This window comes from Lineus longissimus, chromosome 7, assembly GCF_910592395.1.
Source record: "Lineus longissimus chromosome 7, tnLinLong1.2, whole genome shotgun sequence".
Taxonomy (NCBI): Eukaryota; Metazoa; Nemertea; class Pilidiophora; order Heteronemertea; family Lineidae; genus Lineus; species Lineus longissimus.
In genome coordinates this window covers 8,940,041-8,958,040 of record NC_088314.1, presented here as the reverse complement: position 1 = coordinate 8,958,040, position 18,000 = coordinate 8,940,041, and the positions used below count along the sequence as shown (strand labels likewise).

The 18,000-nt window shown below is 40.1% G+C and overlaps 1 protein-coding gene across 2 annotated transcripts in view; it reads left to right on the top strand.

Annotated features, from left to right (window-relative positions):
- The window catches only part of LOC135490724 (protein MON2 homolog), a 307,158-nt gene extending 290,441 nt beyond the window's left edge, over positions 1 to 16,717 (top strand). For both annotated transcript variants that reach the window (XM_064776123.1, XM_064776122.1), the window contains exons 25-31: positions 8,619 to 8,736; positions 9,313 to 9,379; positions 10,261 to 10,321; positions 11,044 to 11,170; positions 11,529 to 11,739; positions 12,300 to 12,382; positions 13,251 to 16,717. In XM_064776123.1, coding sequence (XP_064632193.1) covers positions 8,619 to 8,736; positions 9,313 to 9,379; positions 10,261 to 10,321; positions 11,044 to 11,170; positions 11,529 to 11,739; positions 12,300 to 12,382; positions 13,251 to 13,408 — 825 coding nt within the window. In that variant the 3' untranslated portion in view covers positions 13,409 to 16,717. The remainder of the gene's footprint in view (positions 1 to 8,618; positions 8,737 to 9,312; positions 9,380 to 10,260; positions 10,322 to 11,043; positions 11,171 to 11,528; positions 11,740 to 12,299; positions 12,383 to 13,250) is intronic.
- The last annotated feature ends 1,283 nt before the right edge of the window (positions 16,718 to 18,000 follow it).

Sequence of the window (18,000 nt, the reverse complement as noted above, 5' to 3'; positions counted from 1 at the left end):
CTGTAATTGTTTTAATCATGTTTTAAATGTCTTTCCTATTATTACTGTATGAATGTACTTTTGTAAAGCGCTACTGGCAATTAATTTTTAAGTGGCGCTATAAAAATAATAAATTATTATTATTATTATTATTATATTATATTATTATTAAATTATTATAGTAACGTGTGGGAGGGGAGGAGCATGAGCCTGACTCTGGTTTTCAAGGGTGGCAAACTAATGGCCTCCCCCTATCAATGGTTAAAGATATAAGCTGTTGGGAAGAACTCACCCTGAAGAAATGTCATAACTCAATCAGGGGTGATCGATTCCAGATCAGAATTGATGAATTTATAACTTGGTATGCAGCAATGCGTTTCGGAGGAATTAAGGCCAGTTTATTGAAGCGTGATGTGTGTGATGCAAATAAGAGAAGTCAACAAAGGTTACTGCTGATTTTACATTCGGCCCTTTAAAGGTTCCCCCTTAAAAGGAGAATAAGAAAGAAAACTTTTTCAGATAAGAAAAAACTATACTCAAAGGCCTACTCCAGAAAGAGCTGCAAAAAAAATCGCCCTGACGCCATCGAAACCGCCATTCTTGGCGGCCAGCCAGTTAACATTTTGGTCTGCACTGGGGTGTTATTTTCTGTTGCATAACAACATGAGGGTATGAAGCAATGCCGCCAGATATTAGCTAATCCTGGCCGGCTATGCTCCAAGAGGTGAAAAGTTCAGTGGTCAGAAAAAATTGATCAGGGGAATGCAGGCTATTTTTCTGCTCGATTGGTTTGTGGCGGTTTTTCTTGTTAACCCTTTTCGGGCTTTCAGTTCAGTTGGCCAAAAGCTCAGTTTAACTGTTGTTTTCAGTCCTCGAGACTTAGGAAAGAATGGAATTTGCGTTTGCTTGACGTCTGTGCCAGTTGAGGGGGGTTCAGGACTTGTCCACTTGGAATGGATCGAGGTTCATCCCCAATGGGATTACAGTGGAAACCCCCTTGGTGGACACCTCTCGATTAAAGACAATCTCTTTTTGAAGGACAAAAGATTTGGTCCCAAATTGGTTGTTTCCAATTTGACCTCTCTAATCAGGACACCTCTCTATAAAGGACAGCTAGCACATGTCAGTCCTGAGTAGGTCCTTATCAGAGGGGTTCTACTGCTTCAGCAGAGTCACTTTAACCCTTTTGCTGGGGAAGCCATTTTTCGGCCTAGGCCAGCCGGTGCATGTAGTGCAAGCTTGGAGATTTCAACAGTGTGAACTCAAATCATAGCAAAGTGCACAACCAACAATGATTCGTTCACATTGCATAGGCCAGTATATATTTTGTGCATGTAATGTTGTCCTCCTTGGCAATATTGGCTAATGAAGGATTACTTAATGTAAGATTACTGAATCATGTACATATTGTATGTAACATATTGAGGTATTTCACACTTTTCATCATATTATCAGTGGTTTGTTTATCATGTTTAAGGGTGGGAAAAAAAGTACTACATTCTTCTAAAAAAAACTGTTTTAACCTTAAATTTAAAAAAATGCCTTACCTCTAATTTGAAAGCTTATCCCAAAAATGTTGGTGTTCGGAATCAGTTATGACCGCCTCCTAAAGATAGACTCTTCTGGTCGGAATTTAAAGTAAGTCATATTACTTTCTGATTGGTTGTCGCATTGCTTTCCGATTGGCTGTTGTTGATTACATAAGCGTATGATGTCACACACAATGGTGTGTCTTTAGCGTAAAAAAAACTGCATCTGCATTGTTTTACTTGTCACAGCTCAGCAACTAAATCAGAAGAATTTGACAGATTCTCTTCCACTTCAATATTTGATTGGCTGAAGCGATTATGCATTAGTAGGACTTGTCCCTCAGATGATACATTTCTCTTGTGTCATATTTTCACATCATTAACCCATTCTTTGCAATTTTTTTTACTCTTGGTATAATCTAAACCAGTGTGATTGACGAAAACTTATTGCATAACTTAATGTCCATTCACTCTGATATTTTTTCTGCCTTTTTTCTTCGGAACAAAATGAGGGAAAAAAGAAGAATTTATCAATCTTGTTGTCACTTTTTGACATAATTTAGCTGCAGGGGATGAATTAATATATGTTTCCGAGAGCAAATTGTTAGTAATCAGTATCTTCACTGATGATGTCATGTGACATGTTTACGTCTGAATTGACCAATCAGATCTTGTTGTTCCAGACCAATTAAGAAAGTGACACTGATTGATTCTGTCTGGGAATCTTTAATGATTTTCAAAGAGGTTTTGGGAATTTGCGATAATTGCGGCGAGAAAATTACACAAAAAGTTACAAAGAATGCCTCAATGGTTACAATCGCTACAGGACAAAGAACAGGTGCCCAGTAGTAGACATTTGTAATTGAAAAACAAATTGAGGGTTTTTTTCTTGCGGAAATTACCTGACCTGTCCACGCTATTGAAAGGCCGATGTTTTGATGTAATTTTGTCTGCACCCCAGCGCAGACATATCCAGTCTTGTCTATTCAGCGCAGGACTTGCGTAGGCAGGTGGTTGAAAAGTTTCGAAAATTATTACGTAATTCACGTTTCTTTGAAATCAAAAAGTGTTAGCACCTTTGTAGTGACTGCGCGGTCACTCGAGGAAGGGCCGAAATCCACTGGGTCAAGACCCCTGGTTAAATTTAGATTTTGACACTGCGCCAAACATTATGTGACGTTATTACACCCTACAGCACTATTACCCCTCCCTAATCTTTGAGAAAGGTCGTGAACTTCATCCAATATGGCGTAATTCTGACCCACTGGGAATTCACGCTAATCTCTCTTGACCGCTTGGACCATGCTGGTGGAATTTTTGAGATTGTGTAATAAATGTCAAAGTTTATGCCACCTGTTTATCAGGCAATCATCAATTGATACATCAAACATCAATCCCCTAATTGCAAATTGATATACTGGACCAAGATACTTTAGTCTCACCGATCTAAGACCGGTTAATGAATGACAACAAAGTGGAACCTGAAAGGCCAAGCTGGAATATTACGTCCCGACTTTAGAAAACTTGGGTGTCGCCAACCAATTGTCGATTTAAATTTCACAGTTAAATAGCATTGGACGACCTCCTGTTTCTGTAATTAGGGCACCCTCATATTCAGGACAGCATTTGTCCGTACCAAGGTTGTCCTTGATAGAAAGGTTCTACTGTACTACAGGGTCTAAGTTTTAAAGCTTAATTGCCTTAAACATGTTTTTAACAAATAAAGAAAAAAAACTATTTCTTGTCTTGTAAACATTATCAATAAGGATTTTGTTTTATTGTAAAGTAACATTATGACTCTCCTTTTCAGCTTTGCATGATATTCTGAACTTTCCACTAACCAAACTAAGTGATGCAAAATCAACATCGGAAACAATCGATTGGGCAATTGTGCTTGGAATTTTTTCTGATTACGTCTTTTGTTAAGCTTCTCTTCGATTAAGACATAATGCCGCTACGTAATATTGTCGTCTATTGTGCGAACTTGTTGCCAGAGATCATTGCGATGATTGATAATCACGAACAATGACCCAACTTTTTAGGTGTTCATATTGTATGACTTAACTTTGTGTATGATTACCAGAACAGGTCAGGAATATGGGGGCAATCGGGGCTAAGATAAAACATTGGGTTGAACAAGCGGTCAATGGGAATAACTGGGTGATTCACACCAATCAGTTTGGGAATTCCGATGTTGTTGGGTTTTTTTCTCGTTTGATTAGCACCTAGTGGCGGACATCTGCACTAATCTCATGACCGAGAAGACGGAGCTAAAGTATAGACCCAAACCTGAGGCAATTTGGAGAAAATTTGGGGTGGAATTTGAGCTCCTCTCGACGCTTTTGATTTTAGTGTTGATTTCAATTCTATCACACCAAAATTTTAATTGTTGTCTGGACAAAGCATACCAGTACTGAAAACTCTCTGATTGTGACTTTGCCCCCTATCTAATCCAACACAGCACATGCAACTCGATAGTGGTATCGATATCACGATAAAATGAAAAGACCAGGGGCCACTGTACTCACCGTACAGATATTTGGTGGTTAAGACTTCATGCTGGTTAAGGAACATGCTATAGTGTATGCCATCTGATGTCTGTGGCCTTAATAAGTAGGTCAAATTAAAAAATCATGTGACATATAATACTGTATATGGTGGTTATATGTACCCATGTTATCAGATTGGTTGCAAGTAGTAAAGCAATGATCGTCTTTTTAAGGTTTTCAGATTTGGCCCCCTGCTGGCCAAGCAGTGAATCAGATCAAACCAAACTTTGGCCCCTGAGGTCACTTGACTATATGTACCGTATATGTGTACCAAATGTGAGACCAATGGTCACTGCAGTTATGAAAAGTATGTTTGTCTTTCTCAGATCCGAGGAGTTATATGCCAGCCCAAGAACAATAATTACAGATTTCATTTTATATTCTACAAAATAACAAAATAATGACTCCTCTGTATCAAAATTGATATACATCCAAAAGAACATAGAAATTATGAAAATATAATCCTAATTGTGTTTATACCTACCTAAAATATTTCAGAGTAAATCACAGAATATCGAAATATCACTCCAACGTGCTAATGATGTGCTGCATGCGTCTCCTTGTCAACAAATAATGCTCCACCAACCACTGACCCCTTCTCAGCCTACTCCCTGTCCTGATTCCTGATGATCATTGGCCAGTCCATCGAGAGCTAAATAGGCCTCGCATAAAGTTACATAACACCGTGATTTCTGTGCAGTTCAACCGGCATCGGGGTCGTGACCTCCAGCCGTGGTCATTCAACGTTGTCAGCAGTTGCGACATTTTGGTTGCGATGATGTCACTGGATGGCCAGTCAGTGGTTATGAAAATAGCCGCAATCTGGATATATTTGGATTCGATCTTGAGGAGGTAGCGATCTGGTCAACTGGAGGATGCATCTGCCTGGTCTTGCAGGGGGAGATCTTTTTTCTGGTTGGGGGGCTTGGGCAGCAATGTTAGAGACAGGCCTTTTGCCACAGCCGGGTTGTGACTTGCTACTGTCCTTTGAGAGAGGGGATGATTTATATGCTTGGTCGCGTGGAGGTGTCTGGTCTTGTCTACTTAAAGATGCTAGTAAGCCAAAGGTTGGGGGGTGGGGGTGGGGGGCTCAGTCAAAGACAGGCCTTGTGATATAACTTGGTTGTGACTTGTGTCCATCTTTTGAGGAAGGAGCTAGGTTTGGTCCATATGGATGACTTTGCAAGCGTTTGCAAAACCAAATCTCTACTTGGAGGGGAAGCATCATGAGGTTTAGCTTTTCTGCTGTGGCAGGTTCACATCGGGTTCAAGGATGGGTCTTGCTCAAATCTGATTTTGTTTTGGGGAGTTCCGAGTCAGCAGGCCTTCACCATGGCTTGAAATGTTACCTTGGGAGTCTTTTTAGACTCCTGTAGTTCTTACGTTTTACATCATTAGGAAAATATTTACCAACTGTCTGAGTAATCCCCAGTGATGTTTTCATACAGCTTGTGTGTTATTGGGTACAAACCAGCCATGAACACTCGGTAGACCCTTGCTGCTTGATATTCCTTCACCTGGCAAAAGAAGGATTCCAGATTTCAAGCTCGGATACAGACAATGATGGGAAGTGCATGCGTCCTGCCCGTGTTCGATATCTCTTTCAACTCCTTATTTTTATGATAAAATCTGTCTAATTTGAATAAAAGCTAAGAAAATTCAAAATTTGGAGATTTCATTCTAAATGAACGCAATAAAACTGAAAATCTGGAGATTTCAATCCAAATGAACACTGCTTGTTTGAGATTTTTGCTCAATCAATAATAAGTTAATGCCAGATTTATATAATCACTATAGAGAAATTGGGCCCGCCATTTATGCTATTTCGATATAACTGTCTGTGTGGGGTTAATATTTCTAGTTTCTGCATGTTCTCCTCAGGAGAGTTCAACAACATTGTTGAAGGAATGACACTACTTCTGAAACATCACGAGTTGTCCCATTCCCTATAAGATTACATCAACACTAGATCTAACATTACATAACATTGGATCACGGGTTGTGACTTGCTCTCACGAGGAGCTACAACATCTCGTGATATCCTCCTTATAAGGCACGGTTATAGTTTCACCTCTACTTGCGTAAGGTGTGGGGCTTCAGTCTTCGAATATATGCCGACTTATCGACGGTGAATATCAGTCTATGGACATGCGCACAACAACGGTGGATCGGCGTGAATATGCGGTAGTTGGGGCAGTTGGTCATTTGAGGACTTCGAAACAAGCACCACAATTGGCAAAATTTGGAATGAAATTTCCAGATTTTGTATCCGGTTATGCAAGCTCATGAATAAGATTTCCTTTGAACTCATTCATGAGCATGCAAAGCCCGAATTGAAATCTGATTTTTTTTTTCCAACTTCTCCCATGCTGTGGCTTTTTCGAAGACCTCATATGTATTGAATTTGAATATCTACTTATTACGCTAAAATCGTGTCACTCCCTCTGTTGTCATTACTACCACCTCAGTGACAATTTCGTCCAATGATACTGTTGAGATCCTTTAGAGTTCATGGGGCCTTTGATTATAATCCCATGCAACAAAAATCACAGGTGATCACAAGTGCCTGCAACAAAATGGTGATCGCGTCATCCTGCGATTAATATCAAACCGGTTTTACCTGCAGACAAGAGATATTTTTGTAACATCGCAGCGATAACAATCGCAGCTCAGTGATGAAAGTTGCTTGTTTGCACCCAAGGCATGGAATTGAACCAGGGGCTGCCGAGGATGAAATGACTGACACGCGGGGTGCTCCCATCTGGCCCTTTGTGCGTGTGGGCACCACAAGACAGACAGCAGGTGTCGAATGTTTGATCAATCCGATATTTATGGATGGCGATATCTATAAATGGTAGCAATGACCCCTCACCCGTATGAAGCGTGGACTTGTTGAACAGTTTGAATTAAAATGATTTTGATGAAATGATCAAATTATTGACAGTATTGATATTAACGTTGTGACTGACGCAATTTCTGTGGGACTTGAGCCGTGGTTTTGATCACATCGGTATTTTCTGCAGGGATGCGCATATAAAGGGGCAAATGCTCCCCCCTAAATTTTGATCAAGGTTCAGACTGAGGGAGGCTAAAACAGGTGTTTTGCCCCCGATGACCAAAAAGCTAGCTTTAGTCCTGTTCTGTCTTCTTGATTCAGAAAGATTTAAGGTCAGACGTTAGCATGCCGTTTTGAGGGGAGGCTAAAACTTTAAATGCGGTCTTGTAGAAATTGTTGTTGTCAACTAATAAATTGGCATTTTCGGTTAAAAGCAATTTCCATTTCTTCGCCTATATCAAAAATACATGAAGACTAGTCTTAAATTCTTTCCATTAGCAATTGATGTTTACTGAACTTTAATTTGTTATCATCGATTGTGTTTCATTACCACATTTGACCATTCAAACAGATCCATGATCCAATATTTCATATTCGAAGTTGTCACATTATTTAGTCTGTCGTCTAATTACTTCAAATATGCCAATCAGTTGCCAGTAATATTTGAATTCATGTCATAGCAAACATCAACCCACAATCTGGACCTAGGACGCAAACATATATCAATTTGCATGCGGTAGTGATGGCCATAGAAACTGAATCCAAGGTTGATAAAATTCCATCCTCTGCCCAAGATTGCGAAATTATAAGAATGCTTCATTCTGTATTTATGACCTTCTGGACCTGTAGCCGAGGTTTTTGCGATCGATCTTGACCCACGTTTTTGCAGGCTTGTGTAATCGTAAATTGGCCAGCCTTAGATAATAATCATTATGTCCACACAATGTGAGAGTATGATGCAAACTTGATTGTAAGTGGTCAAGAGGGGTGAATACTAGGTCAGTTTGGATTGGCTGACATCATTTTGGCCATAACATGTATGTGGGATTATGCTTCAATGGCCATGGTCATGAAAAGGCAAGCAAACTCGGGTATTAACCCTCATAAGTCCGGTGACATCTGCTGCAAATTATATATTCTCGAAATTTGAATCTCCGAAAAAAAAGTTTCCATGTTGCAAAAAATGTACATGTACTTGAAAAGTATTTTCTTTTATCAGAAGGAAGGGATTGCGCTTGCCAAGAAGCAGTTTTGAAAGTGAACAATGTAAAGAAATAGGGTAAAAATGTGTTAAGCTGACTGCCCAATGCTTTCTGACAATTTTATCATAGTGAATGGTTATAGAGTAGCATTTCAGTGCATCAAAATTTATACTATTGTGATGATTAAGTGTGTTTGTAATATTGTCAGTTCTACCAACAGTTTTTTAGGTCAAAAGTAGTGGAATCGCATTGCAGAGACTAAAGCATCTAGATTTCAAATGTTTCCGAGGCCATCCCCCCTCTGCTAAATGTGCATGATCGATGATCCATGGTGAAGCCCCCTCCTTTATACCAAATTACTAGTTTTGCCCCGTTCTGCTTGGTCCAAAGTGTGGACGGTTGCCCCTCACTAGTTGACATGGAGGCCAGCCATAAATTCTATATCACTGCATGTTCTCAGTAGCCCAGCCTGCAGTTAAAAATGAATCAAACTCATATTTCTCTATTTCTGATATCGTTGCAGGCTTTGAAAGTACCGCTCGGCCTGAAGTATGGATGTCCGTCTCAAACCACGTGGACCCTGGCCATCAACTCGATGTTCACTGTCCTCAGCATTGGCTTGCCTGTGGCCAGGAAACATGGTAAGGAGCAAGCGTGTATCCACAGGAGAAGTCAGATATTGGGTGACCCCCTGAATATATGTTTTGTGATTGCTACAATGATCCAGGGACTTGCACTTGCTGTATAAGTTTCTTGCAACATTTAAACAATCAAAAAATTCCTTTTATTGTGTAATAATGATTGCGACCACTTTAAATCCATTGAGCAGGACCGCCCATCAACAGTGCTCCATGTTCCCTGCCTTTATTCTGCAGACAAACCACACTAAGTGTTTATATTATGTATTACCAAACAATGCCAGTTTGAAGTTTCTATCAAAGAGTAAACCAACCTAACAAGAACAAAATGCACATACATAAGACTGTACAACAAGTATACAAAATTTAGTCCAACTTGTTGTGAATCACATAAACAAATGGCCATGTTATCTTTCACCTTTAAGATCGGAAAACATAATGTTTTTAAAGGGTGAGATAGATCCTTTTGAGAGGGGACATCTAATTTGGCCCCTTTTTGCTCAAGGGGACAAATTGGTGGCCTGATAAGGATTAGAATGGTGTCTGGACTCACTATTGTTATAATTTTTTTTGTTACAGATGCAGCCTTTCATGGGATGTGGCTGGAGTTGGCATTGACATTTGAGGAGTTCCTATTCTCAAAAAAGTAAGTTCAGAAAGTTGGCTGAAGCGTCTTAAAGTCCAGTATACATGCTTCCCGAAATTGGTGGCTTGCATTGGAACTAACTTTTTCCCCCTTGGCCGTCATTAAAGGCATTCAAGTGTGTTGGTCAACCATGACTATCACCTTTGTCCCTCCACCATAAGGCCTAGTTTCCCCTTATGACATCACTATTTCGGACACTCAGAAAGGTGTATAAGTGTACAAAATCACAAACCAAGATGGCAGTTGACTCAAATAATGCATGAATGGCATGAAAATTATTTAAAATCTGATGGTTTTTATTATTGTAGTAAAAATCACCATCATTACGAAATCGGGGGTTAATGTTCACTTCTCTGGCCCTGCACACACACACACCCCCCCCCCCCCCCCCCCCGAGACATTTCCGCCATTTGCTAAAGTACAGATGTGCATCAATTTAAAGTCAGCATCAAAGATTTAAGTGTCAACTGCGGTTCCAGTACCTTACTTCTAATGATTTGCACGAAATAGCACTCAGAAAGGTAACAGTGCTTTCTTTTCCATCGGCTTGATAAAACAACCAGTGAAAATGCGAGTTTGGGTAAAGTTCCTACAACATTGATTTTATTCCCAGAATCAAATGCTAGCGACACTCTGATTGGGGGCGCATGGCTTTTGTGTGGGCACTTCACCAAAGGAGGGCTAACGTAGTCTCATGGGTTTTTGTGCAGGGCCGGAGAAGCAAACGTGAATCCTGATTTCCTTTAGGATGAATACCACTAGATTGATTAAAATCTTTTAATGAAATCCTCCCACCTTAAATTGATGAAGCTGTAATTTTTCTTGTTTAATGTTAATGACACCAAGTATGATTGGTTAAATTGTATATTTGTCGATTTCAGCCCGCCACCACCTACGTTATCTGTTGAAGACTATCAGCGAGATGAGGCCATTGACTGTAAGGTAAGAGTAATTCATTTCACTGTGACAGCTATTAATTGTCAAGAACACTCAAGAAGCGAAAAGGTTCATGTTAATTGGTTGCTCCATAAGTGTCGTGTTCCAAAATTTTCTGTTGGATGTTGCTGGAGAGCAATGATAGAGATACAAGCAATATTCAAAGTTCTGATGTCAAGGTGGAAGGTAGGGAGCAGTATCAGGCTTTTGTGAGGAAAAAAAGGTTTGCGATAACACATTTCATTTTGACATGACACTTTCCTGTCTATCGTGGCGCTTTTCAATGCCATCTAATGGCAAATGTTGGAACTATGCACTTAGAATGCTGGTAAATAATATACGAGTTTAACGGACCAACTCGGAATTGAACTTGGCACCTCAGAGGTGACAGGAACTCATGTTTCCTCAGCTTTCTCCAGTTACAGTAGAACCTCCCTTAGCTGACACCTCTCTATTAAGGACACCCTCTCTATTAACGACACTGGTTTTGGTCCAAATTGGGTGTGTCCATTCAATTTGACCTCTTTAATCAGGACACGTCTCTAATAAGGACAGCACTTGTCAGTCCCAAGGGTGTCCTTAATAGAGAGGTCCTACTGTATAAAATCAGTTGGGGAGGTCATCCTCTTAGAAACACGCCAGGCTTGCTTTCAACTCTTCCTCCAACAGAGAGCCAGAGAGACCAGTATTTTCAATATTTTTTGATTGAGTTTTCCGTTTTCCTTCAGGTTGTCCATGTGATTCGTGACGATATCCTGCCATACGCCTTAAACATTCCTCAGGACTTTGTGATTCAGGTCATGAACATTCTAAACCGGGGCTCAATACATTCGGCCACATCTGAGAGCTTTGTTGGTAGGTATAGTAAGAAAATAAATTATAGTACAGAGTCAAAATCCAGGTGTTGACTTTCGGTTACATCACATACCTCAGGTTTTTTCAGTCCGAGGTACCCGACCAGTGAACTACAATGCTCAAATGTGTATTATAAGACAAAGACCACTCATTTATGAAGACAAAAAGAGTTTTGGCCTTGGCATTTTCATCCCCCCTCCCATCCCCAGAGGCCAGCAAAAAATGTGTTTTTGACCATGATTTGGCTGAAAAATTTCAAAAGGTGTTATCTTGCTCCCCCTTCCCCAGAGAGCCTCCCCCGACCAAAATAAAGCTAGCTGCACCCCTGACTTTAATTATCTTCTCCATACTTTTCCAGAAACTGATTCCAGTCGAAAACTTCGAGAAGAATTCGCAAAGGCGTGCTTCGAGACGTTATTGCAGTTTTCGTTCATCAGCAATGTGGCGTCCAGCGGTCCAGAAGGCTCAATCACGAAGCTGGCGGTTGCTTCGCTGCTGAAACGGTGTCAGGAGGTCCTCAAGAAATACGTTGAAGACGAGAAACTGAGTGGGAAATGTCCACTGCCAAGGTAAAGTTTAACCCTTTTAGAGCTTGAGTGCTATCTGTTGTATATCTACATTGGTTTTCAGGCCTAAAAGAATTCCTTATTTGATTAGCAATGGTTGTTGAGGAACCAACATCGCCAAATTCACTCTAAAGACTTGATTCCTCAGCTTACCGAGCACCAAGCAGGTACTCCAGCTTGCCGAGCTGGACTGCCCTGGGACAGAATCATTTTGAATACGTTGGAAAAACTGTGTTGTTTGAGGCTTCTAACAAAATGATGTTGTGTTCATCTGGTAATAAGGTTCTCCAACAAATGTTCGAGCGTGAACTGCATCTCATACAGAGAAAAATCCATCTCTGGTTTGTTCTGCAGATAGCGATTAAATTGCACAATATGCATGCACTAGTTTTGTGCATGCACTGCAGAGCAACCCCATGTTTATTTTACCTCAGAATGTAATGCATATGATGTAATATTGTCTGTGATACCTCGTGGACCAAGGTTATTTTAATAAATTTGTTTTGCCCAAAAATGATATCAGAGGTGACAGTTGTTTTAAACGTGTTTGCTTTGCTTTGCAGACCACGTATGTCCGAGATGGTGTCCGTTCTGAAAGCTATTACTACCTTGTTACAATCACTGAAGAGGGCACCACCAGCGAACAGTAAGTGCTATACCTGTCGACCGATGGGAAAAACCTACACTGAAACTTTAAAGACCTGGTCGCTTGAAGAAAATTGATTGAAAAAAATTGGCGATGTCAGTGTATGGCAAATTTTGTAAATAGTGCCCGCATACTCTTGAGTGAATCCTCCTTTAATCCTTTTGCTGGGGCAGCCCGGCATCAGATGACTTGAATCATGATGTACCTGGCGTCTCGAATTAAATTTCTAGAACTCTCAAATCAAGATTTCGGAGCAATTATTGTCGAAAGATCAATTAAATTGGTATAAAGAAGTAGCAATATTTCTGATGGCTTCAACTTCCAGAAAGTTTGTTTCCTGAAAGAATCAAATGGCCATTTAAAAAAGATGACTCTGCTGAAGGTAGATGTTTAAGCTGCTCTGTGCAATTTGTCATATCATTTGCGTAATCATTTTGCCGTAAAGTTGGAGATTTTTTGTTTCAGTGGCTGAATAGGTTTTGGGCTTGTCTGGCTTATGTTTTGAAATATCTCAGCTTTGTCATTACCAATATGATGAGGGGCAGTGTTATTTTTAATGCCGGCCATCAGATTTGAGGGTCACTTTTAAGAGGGAAACGAGGGTGTCACATTGCCATGGTTACAATAACAATCAGCTGGGTTTTATATGTTTTCTGCTTAGGAGTTCGTTTTCTCGGTCAATGGGTTTTGATTTCAATGTGATTTTACAGGTGTACATTTCATAATACCTTACATTTGGATGTCTCTCTTACAAACATTCATTGATTTGGTAGTTTTGCGAGGGTAGCGAAGGGCTGATAAGCAAACAAACATATAACATGACTGTTCAGACAACTTAAATTAAAGAATGTCTTTTCTTTATTTTCAGTTGAGAAGAATATCTGGGGTCAAGTGATCGACCTCTACCCCTGTCTGGTCGAGTGTGTCACGTCAACCTCGACGCAGGTGTGTAAGGCGTTAAGGGAAGCTCTACAGGAGTACAAGGACATGTTGATGTCAAGAGCGGACTATCAGAATGGAATATGATTTGAGCGCTCTTACGAGATGAACTTTCAGAATGAAATATGATTTCGGATCTCCAGGCCCTGCATGAAGTACTTCAGGCTTATAGGACATTATGGTGCCTTGAGTAAACTTCAGAGTGGAGATACTTTAGACATTATTTCAGGACTTTCAGAGTGGAATATGATTTGAGAAGCTTTATGTAAAGGACTTTCAAAATGGTACATGTATATGGTCCAGGCACTCTTACAAAAAATGCTTTCGAGAGGGAATGTGATTTTTGGGCTCTATAGCATTCCGTGAAGCAGTGTATTCAGAGTGGAGATGGTTTGAGTATTTTTATATGGAAGGCTTTCAGAGTGTAGCAGGATTTTGGGGTTCTTTTGAACCACGTCAATCCTGAATGCTCCCTGACCTAGAGGCAAGGTCTGAACAGTTTGTCTCAATACTTGACCACCATGGATTTTGACTGGTATCCTCCGCACTAGTCTCGTGGAAGGACTTTCTGAAACGCGCAACTAAAATGCTGGTACTGAGATCTGCATGACATGTTGTAGCAAAAAGGAAGCGCTTTGCCAAGAAGAAGAAAAGAACACTTTCAAATTTAAAAACATGAATAGGTCAAGCAAAATGTTGTTAGGTTGACAGTTTTGGCTCTTGAAGTAATATAAGATATGAAGAATTATTGTTGATTTTTTTGTTGGTTGTGTTATGCTTTCTTCATAACAGTGGGAAGGGGATCAAATTAATTTTCATTCAACGTGAATGAATATTATTCAAGTCAGTCTATCTCTGTATTATATTAAGTTCCTTTAGTATGCAGCTACTTTATGTAATGAAAGAATAATATAATTATAATCATTAAAACCATTTTTATAGCGCTTCACATTGAAATGATCTTCTAAGCGTTAATATGAAGAGTTTTGTGTAAAATATCTGTCATGTCATTTGCATGCTATTTCCAGTGGTGAAATGTACTACGCTCCGCCTCAAGCTTAGACTAGCATGAAATGGATCGTTCGTTCTTATGCATTACAGTGTTGACAATCTCTAAAAGATGGTTAAAATTGGCAGGCTATTTCTAAGTATATGCTAAATGAGGATGTATAGAAATGTGTACATGTATTTACCAAGGAGAATCGGCTCTCCAACTTGTCGAGAATCATGTTACTCAGTCAGGCTTCCCAGCTTACCGAGTTGGCCTATCCGGGGAAGCTTGTGTCTGGGAGAATATGTGCGTCACAAAACAGCCAAAGGTTGCTGAAGTGAAATAACTTGTCTCTACCTCGACTTCACAAAGACAGTATATGAAATTATGTGCTTTCGATTTCTGCTTTCCAAGTTTACTACTGGTTCTTGGTAGGTTCGGAGGCCTGTTTCATCCTCGGCAAGTTGGAATATTGTTTCTTCAGGGTGGGGATAAGTGCTTGTTTTAGTCAATAATTGTCGGCTGTATTTTTCGTTGGGTGACAAGGAGAATGTGATTTAAATGTAATGTACATATTTTAATGGGCATTCCAAGTTAAGGATTATCTTGCTTCTGGGGATTTTATACTCGCTTAAATCTTCTCAGTTGGGATGCCAAACTGGTATCCATGTTCTGGCCGAAGCATTTCAGAGTTATACGTAATTGTAAAACACCTTGTATGGCTTCCAGTGAAAAGGCAAGTTTGGCCAGAATGAGTTACACAAAGTCGTTGATAGGTGTCACTACTATTTCACAGTACAATGACACTGTTCATGATTGTACATGCAAGAAAGATTTTCTTATAGAATCAAATTAGACTCGGTTCGCTGACCTGGAGATCACCCGCTTGACCCTCCAACCCCTGCTGTATATTCCCCTTTCAAAATACACATATGTACAATTTGTAGCTTGTAACTTTATTTTCAGTGTTTCATTATAGGCTTGTATATTTCGCTTTATCACCGCTTCACCTAGTAAAAGTATTTCAACGGAAATTAATTGTTTTCCAGGGGCAAATAAATTTGTTAAATTATTCAGGGAGTAATTTTGCATAGCAAATTTGCTGAACTTATTTGTATAGCATTTCCTGAAATTTCTGTTGTCTATCAGTTGGTTACACCCTGTAGTTTGCAAATTTTGAAACAAAAGGTACTTATTTTGACCTATCTCTACTCTGCTCAAAGAGCTTTCGTTGACTTTCCTCAAATAGATCTCGTTGACTCTCCTAAAAGAGATATCGTTGACTCTCCTAAAAGAGATATCGTTGACTCTCCTCAAAGAGCTTTCGTTGACTCTCCTCAAAGAGAGATATCGTTGACTCTCCTAAAAGAGATATCATTGACTCTCCTCAAAGAGATAACATTGACTCTTCTCAAAGAGATATCGTTGGCTCTCCTCAAAGAGATATCGTTGACTCTCCTCAAATAGATATTGTTGACTCTCCTAAAAGAGATATCATTGACTCTCCTCAAAGAGATAACATTGACTCTTCTCAAAGAGATATCGTTGGCTCTCCTCAAAGAGATATCGTTGACTCTCCTCAAATAGATATTGTTGACTCTCCTAAAAGAGATATCATTGACTCTCCTCAAAGAGATATCATTGACTCTTCTCAAAGAGATATCGTTGGCTCTCCTCAAAGAGATAGTTGACTCTCCTCAAATAGATATTGTTGACTCTCCTAAAAGAGATATCATTGACTCTCCTCAAAGAGATATCATTGACTCTTCTCAAAGAGATATCGTTGGCTCTCCTCAAAGAGATAGTTGACTCTCCTCAAATAGATATTGTTGACTCTCCTCAAAGAGATATTGTTGACTCTCCTCAAAGAGATGTTGTTGACTCTCATATCAATTGAAGAACGTGAAATCAAAAGTTATCTCTATATTTCATTACAGTGGTCTGGAAAAAGTTGATTTATCTTCTGTTGACTTGTTTAGTTCTATGCCTCTAAATTTACTTTTCAGGGATAAACAGGAAGTTTTTCCTCTAAATTTTTCAAAGTCCAATTCTAGGCCCACAAAGGGGAATGGTTTCTATCTTACTTTACCCAATTCTAAATATACCCTCATTTATTGGATAGGCCATGCATTAGTCATGCATCCGAACTTCCTCATATTCCCCTTTGTGGGCTATAATTGGACTCAGTAAAATTTACAGGAAAACCATTTAATTGTGAACTTCCTGTATATCAAATACCTGGCCCACTTTACTGCATCACAAATTCTATAAAACCATATCTGAAAATATTCAGTTCATTCAGATATCAAATCTCTGTGTTAAATAATTGGCTTACAACTGTATGGTTTCTCTTTCATTGTCAATAATGGGCCTGGGTCTTGGTACATAATGTAACTAAAGATATCTGTGAAAATAAATTATGTAAAATGTAGTTAAAAACTTCTGCTTTGTGAGATTTTTTAGCTCCAGCTCACAAAGTCGCTAGGGCTAATCTAAGGTGATGAGATGGGATGGAAGCCGAGGAGGCATTCACAATTGGGTGCGAGAATGACGTCCAGATATAGCTTGTGATGTTGGGAGCTGACAGAGGACAGCATATGCATTTGCATTCAGAGGTGACAGAAGACGTTTTGAAGAGGGCTAAGGTCATGAGATGGGACGGAAGACTAGGGGGCATTCACAGTTAGGGGTGACAAAAGACGTCTTGAGATACCCTGTGATGTCGTGAGCTGTCACAGGACGGTATATGCATTCGCATTCAGAGGTGACAAATGATGTTTAGAGCAAGGTGCCATAAGATGCTGAGATAGGACAGAAGAGAGGAAAGGCATTTGAATTCAGAGGCGAAAAAAGACGTCCAGTGATAGTCAGAGGTGTTTAAAGGTGTCCGAGGACAGTAGATGCTTTCGTATTCAGAGGCAACAGAAGTTTTGAGGTGGTTTGAGATGATGACAGAGGACAGAAGACAGTAGGGCCATTCGCACTGTCGCTGCTGGACATTTGAATGTCTTGTACTGTCATCTGCTACTGTCCACTCAAACACAACAAGATATCTCTAGTCATCACTAATCGCCTCTAAGTGAAATGTCGCCTACTGTCTTTTGCCACCTCCAAGCATCTCCGGCCATCACAAAACGTCTACTGCCGCCACTGTATGATAGACAGTAGAGGCATTTACACTCAGAGGCGACAGAAGACGCCCAGAGATAGTCAGAGGTGTTTAAAGGTGTCCGTGGACAGGAGATGCTTTCGTATTCAGAGGCGACAGAAGTTTTGAGGTGGGTTGAGATGATGACAGAGGACAGAAGGCAGTAGGGCCATAGTATACGCATCCGCATTCAGAGGTGACCGAAGATGTTTTGAGCTAGGTGCCGTAAAATGCTGAGATAGGACAGAAGACAGGAAAGGCATTTGCATTCAGAGGATACAAAAGACGTCCAGTGATAGTATGAGGTGTTTAAAGGTGTCCGAGGACAGTAGAGTCTTTCGCATTCAGAGGTGGCAGAAGTTTTGAGGTGGGTTGAGATGATGACAGAGGACAGAAGACAGTAGGGCCATTCACACTGTCGCTACTGGACGTGTGATTGTCTTCTCCTGTCATCTGCTGCTGTCTACTCAAACACCACAAGCTATCTCTGGTCATCACTTATCGCCTCTAAAGTCGAATGTCCCCTACTGTCTTTTGCCA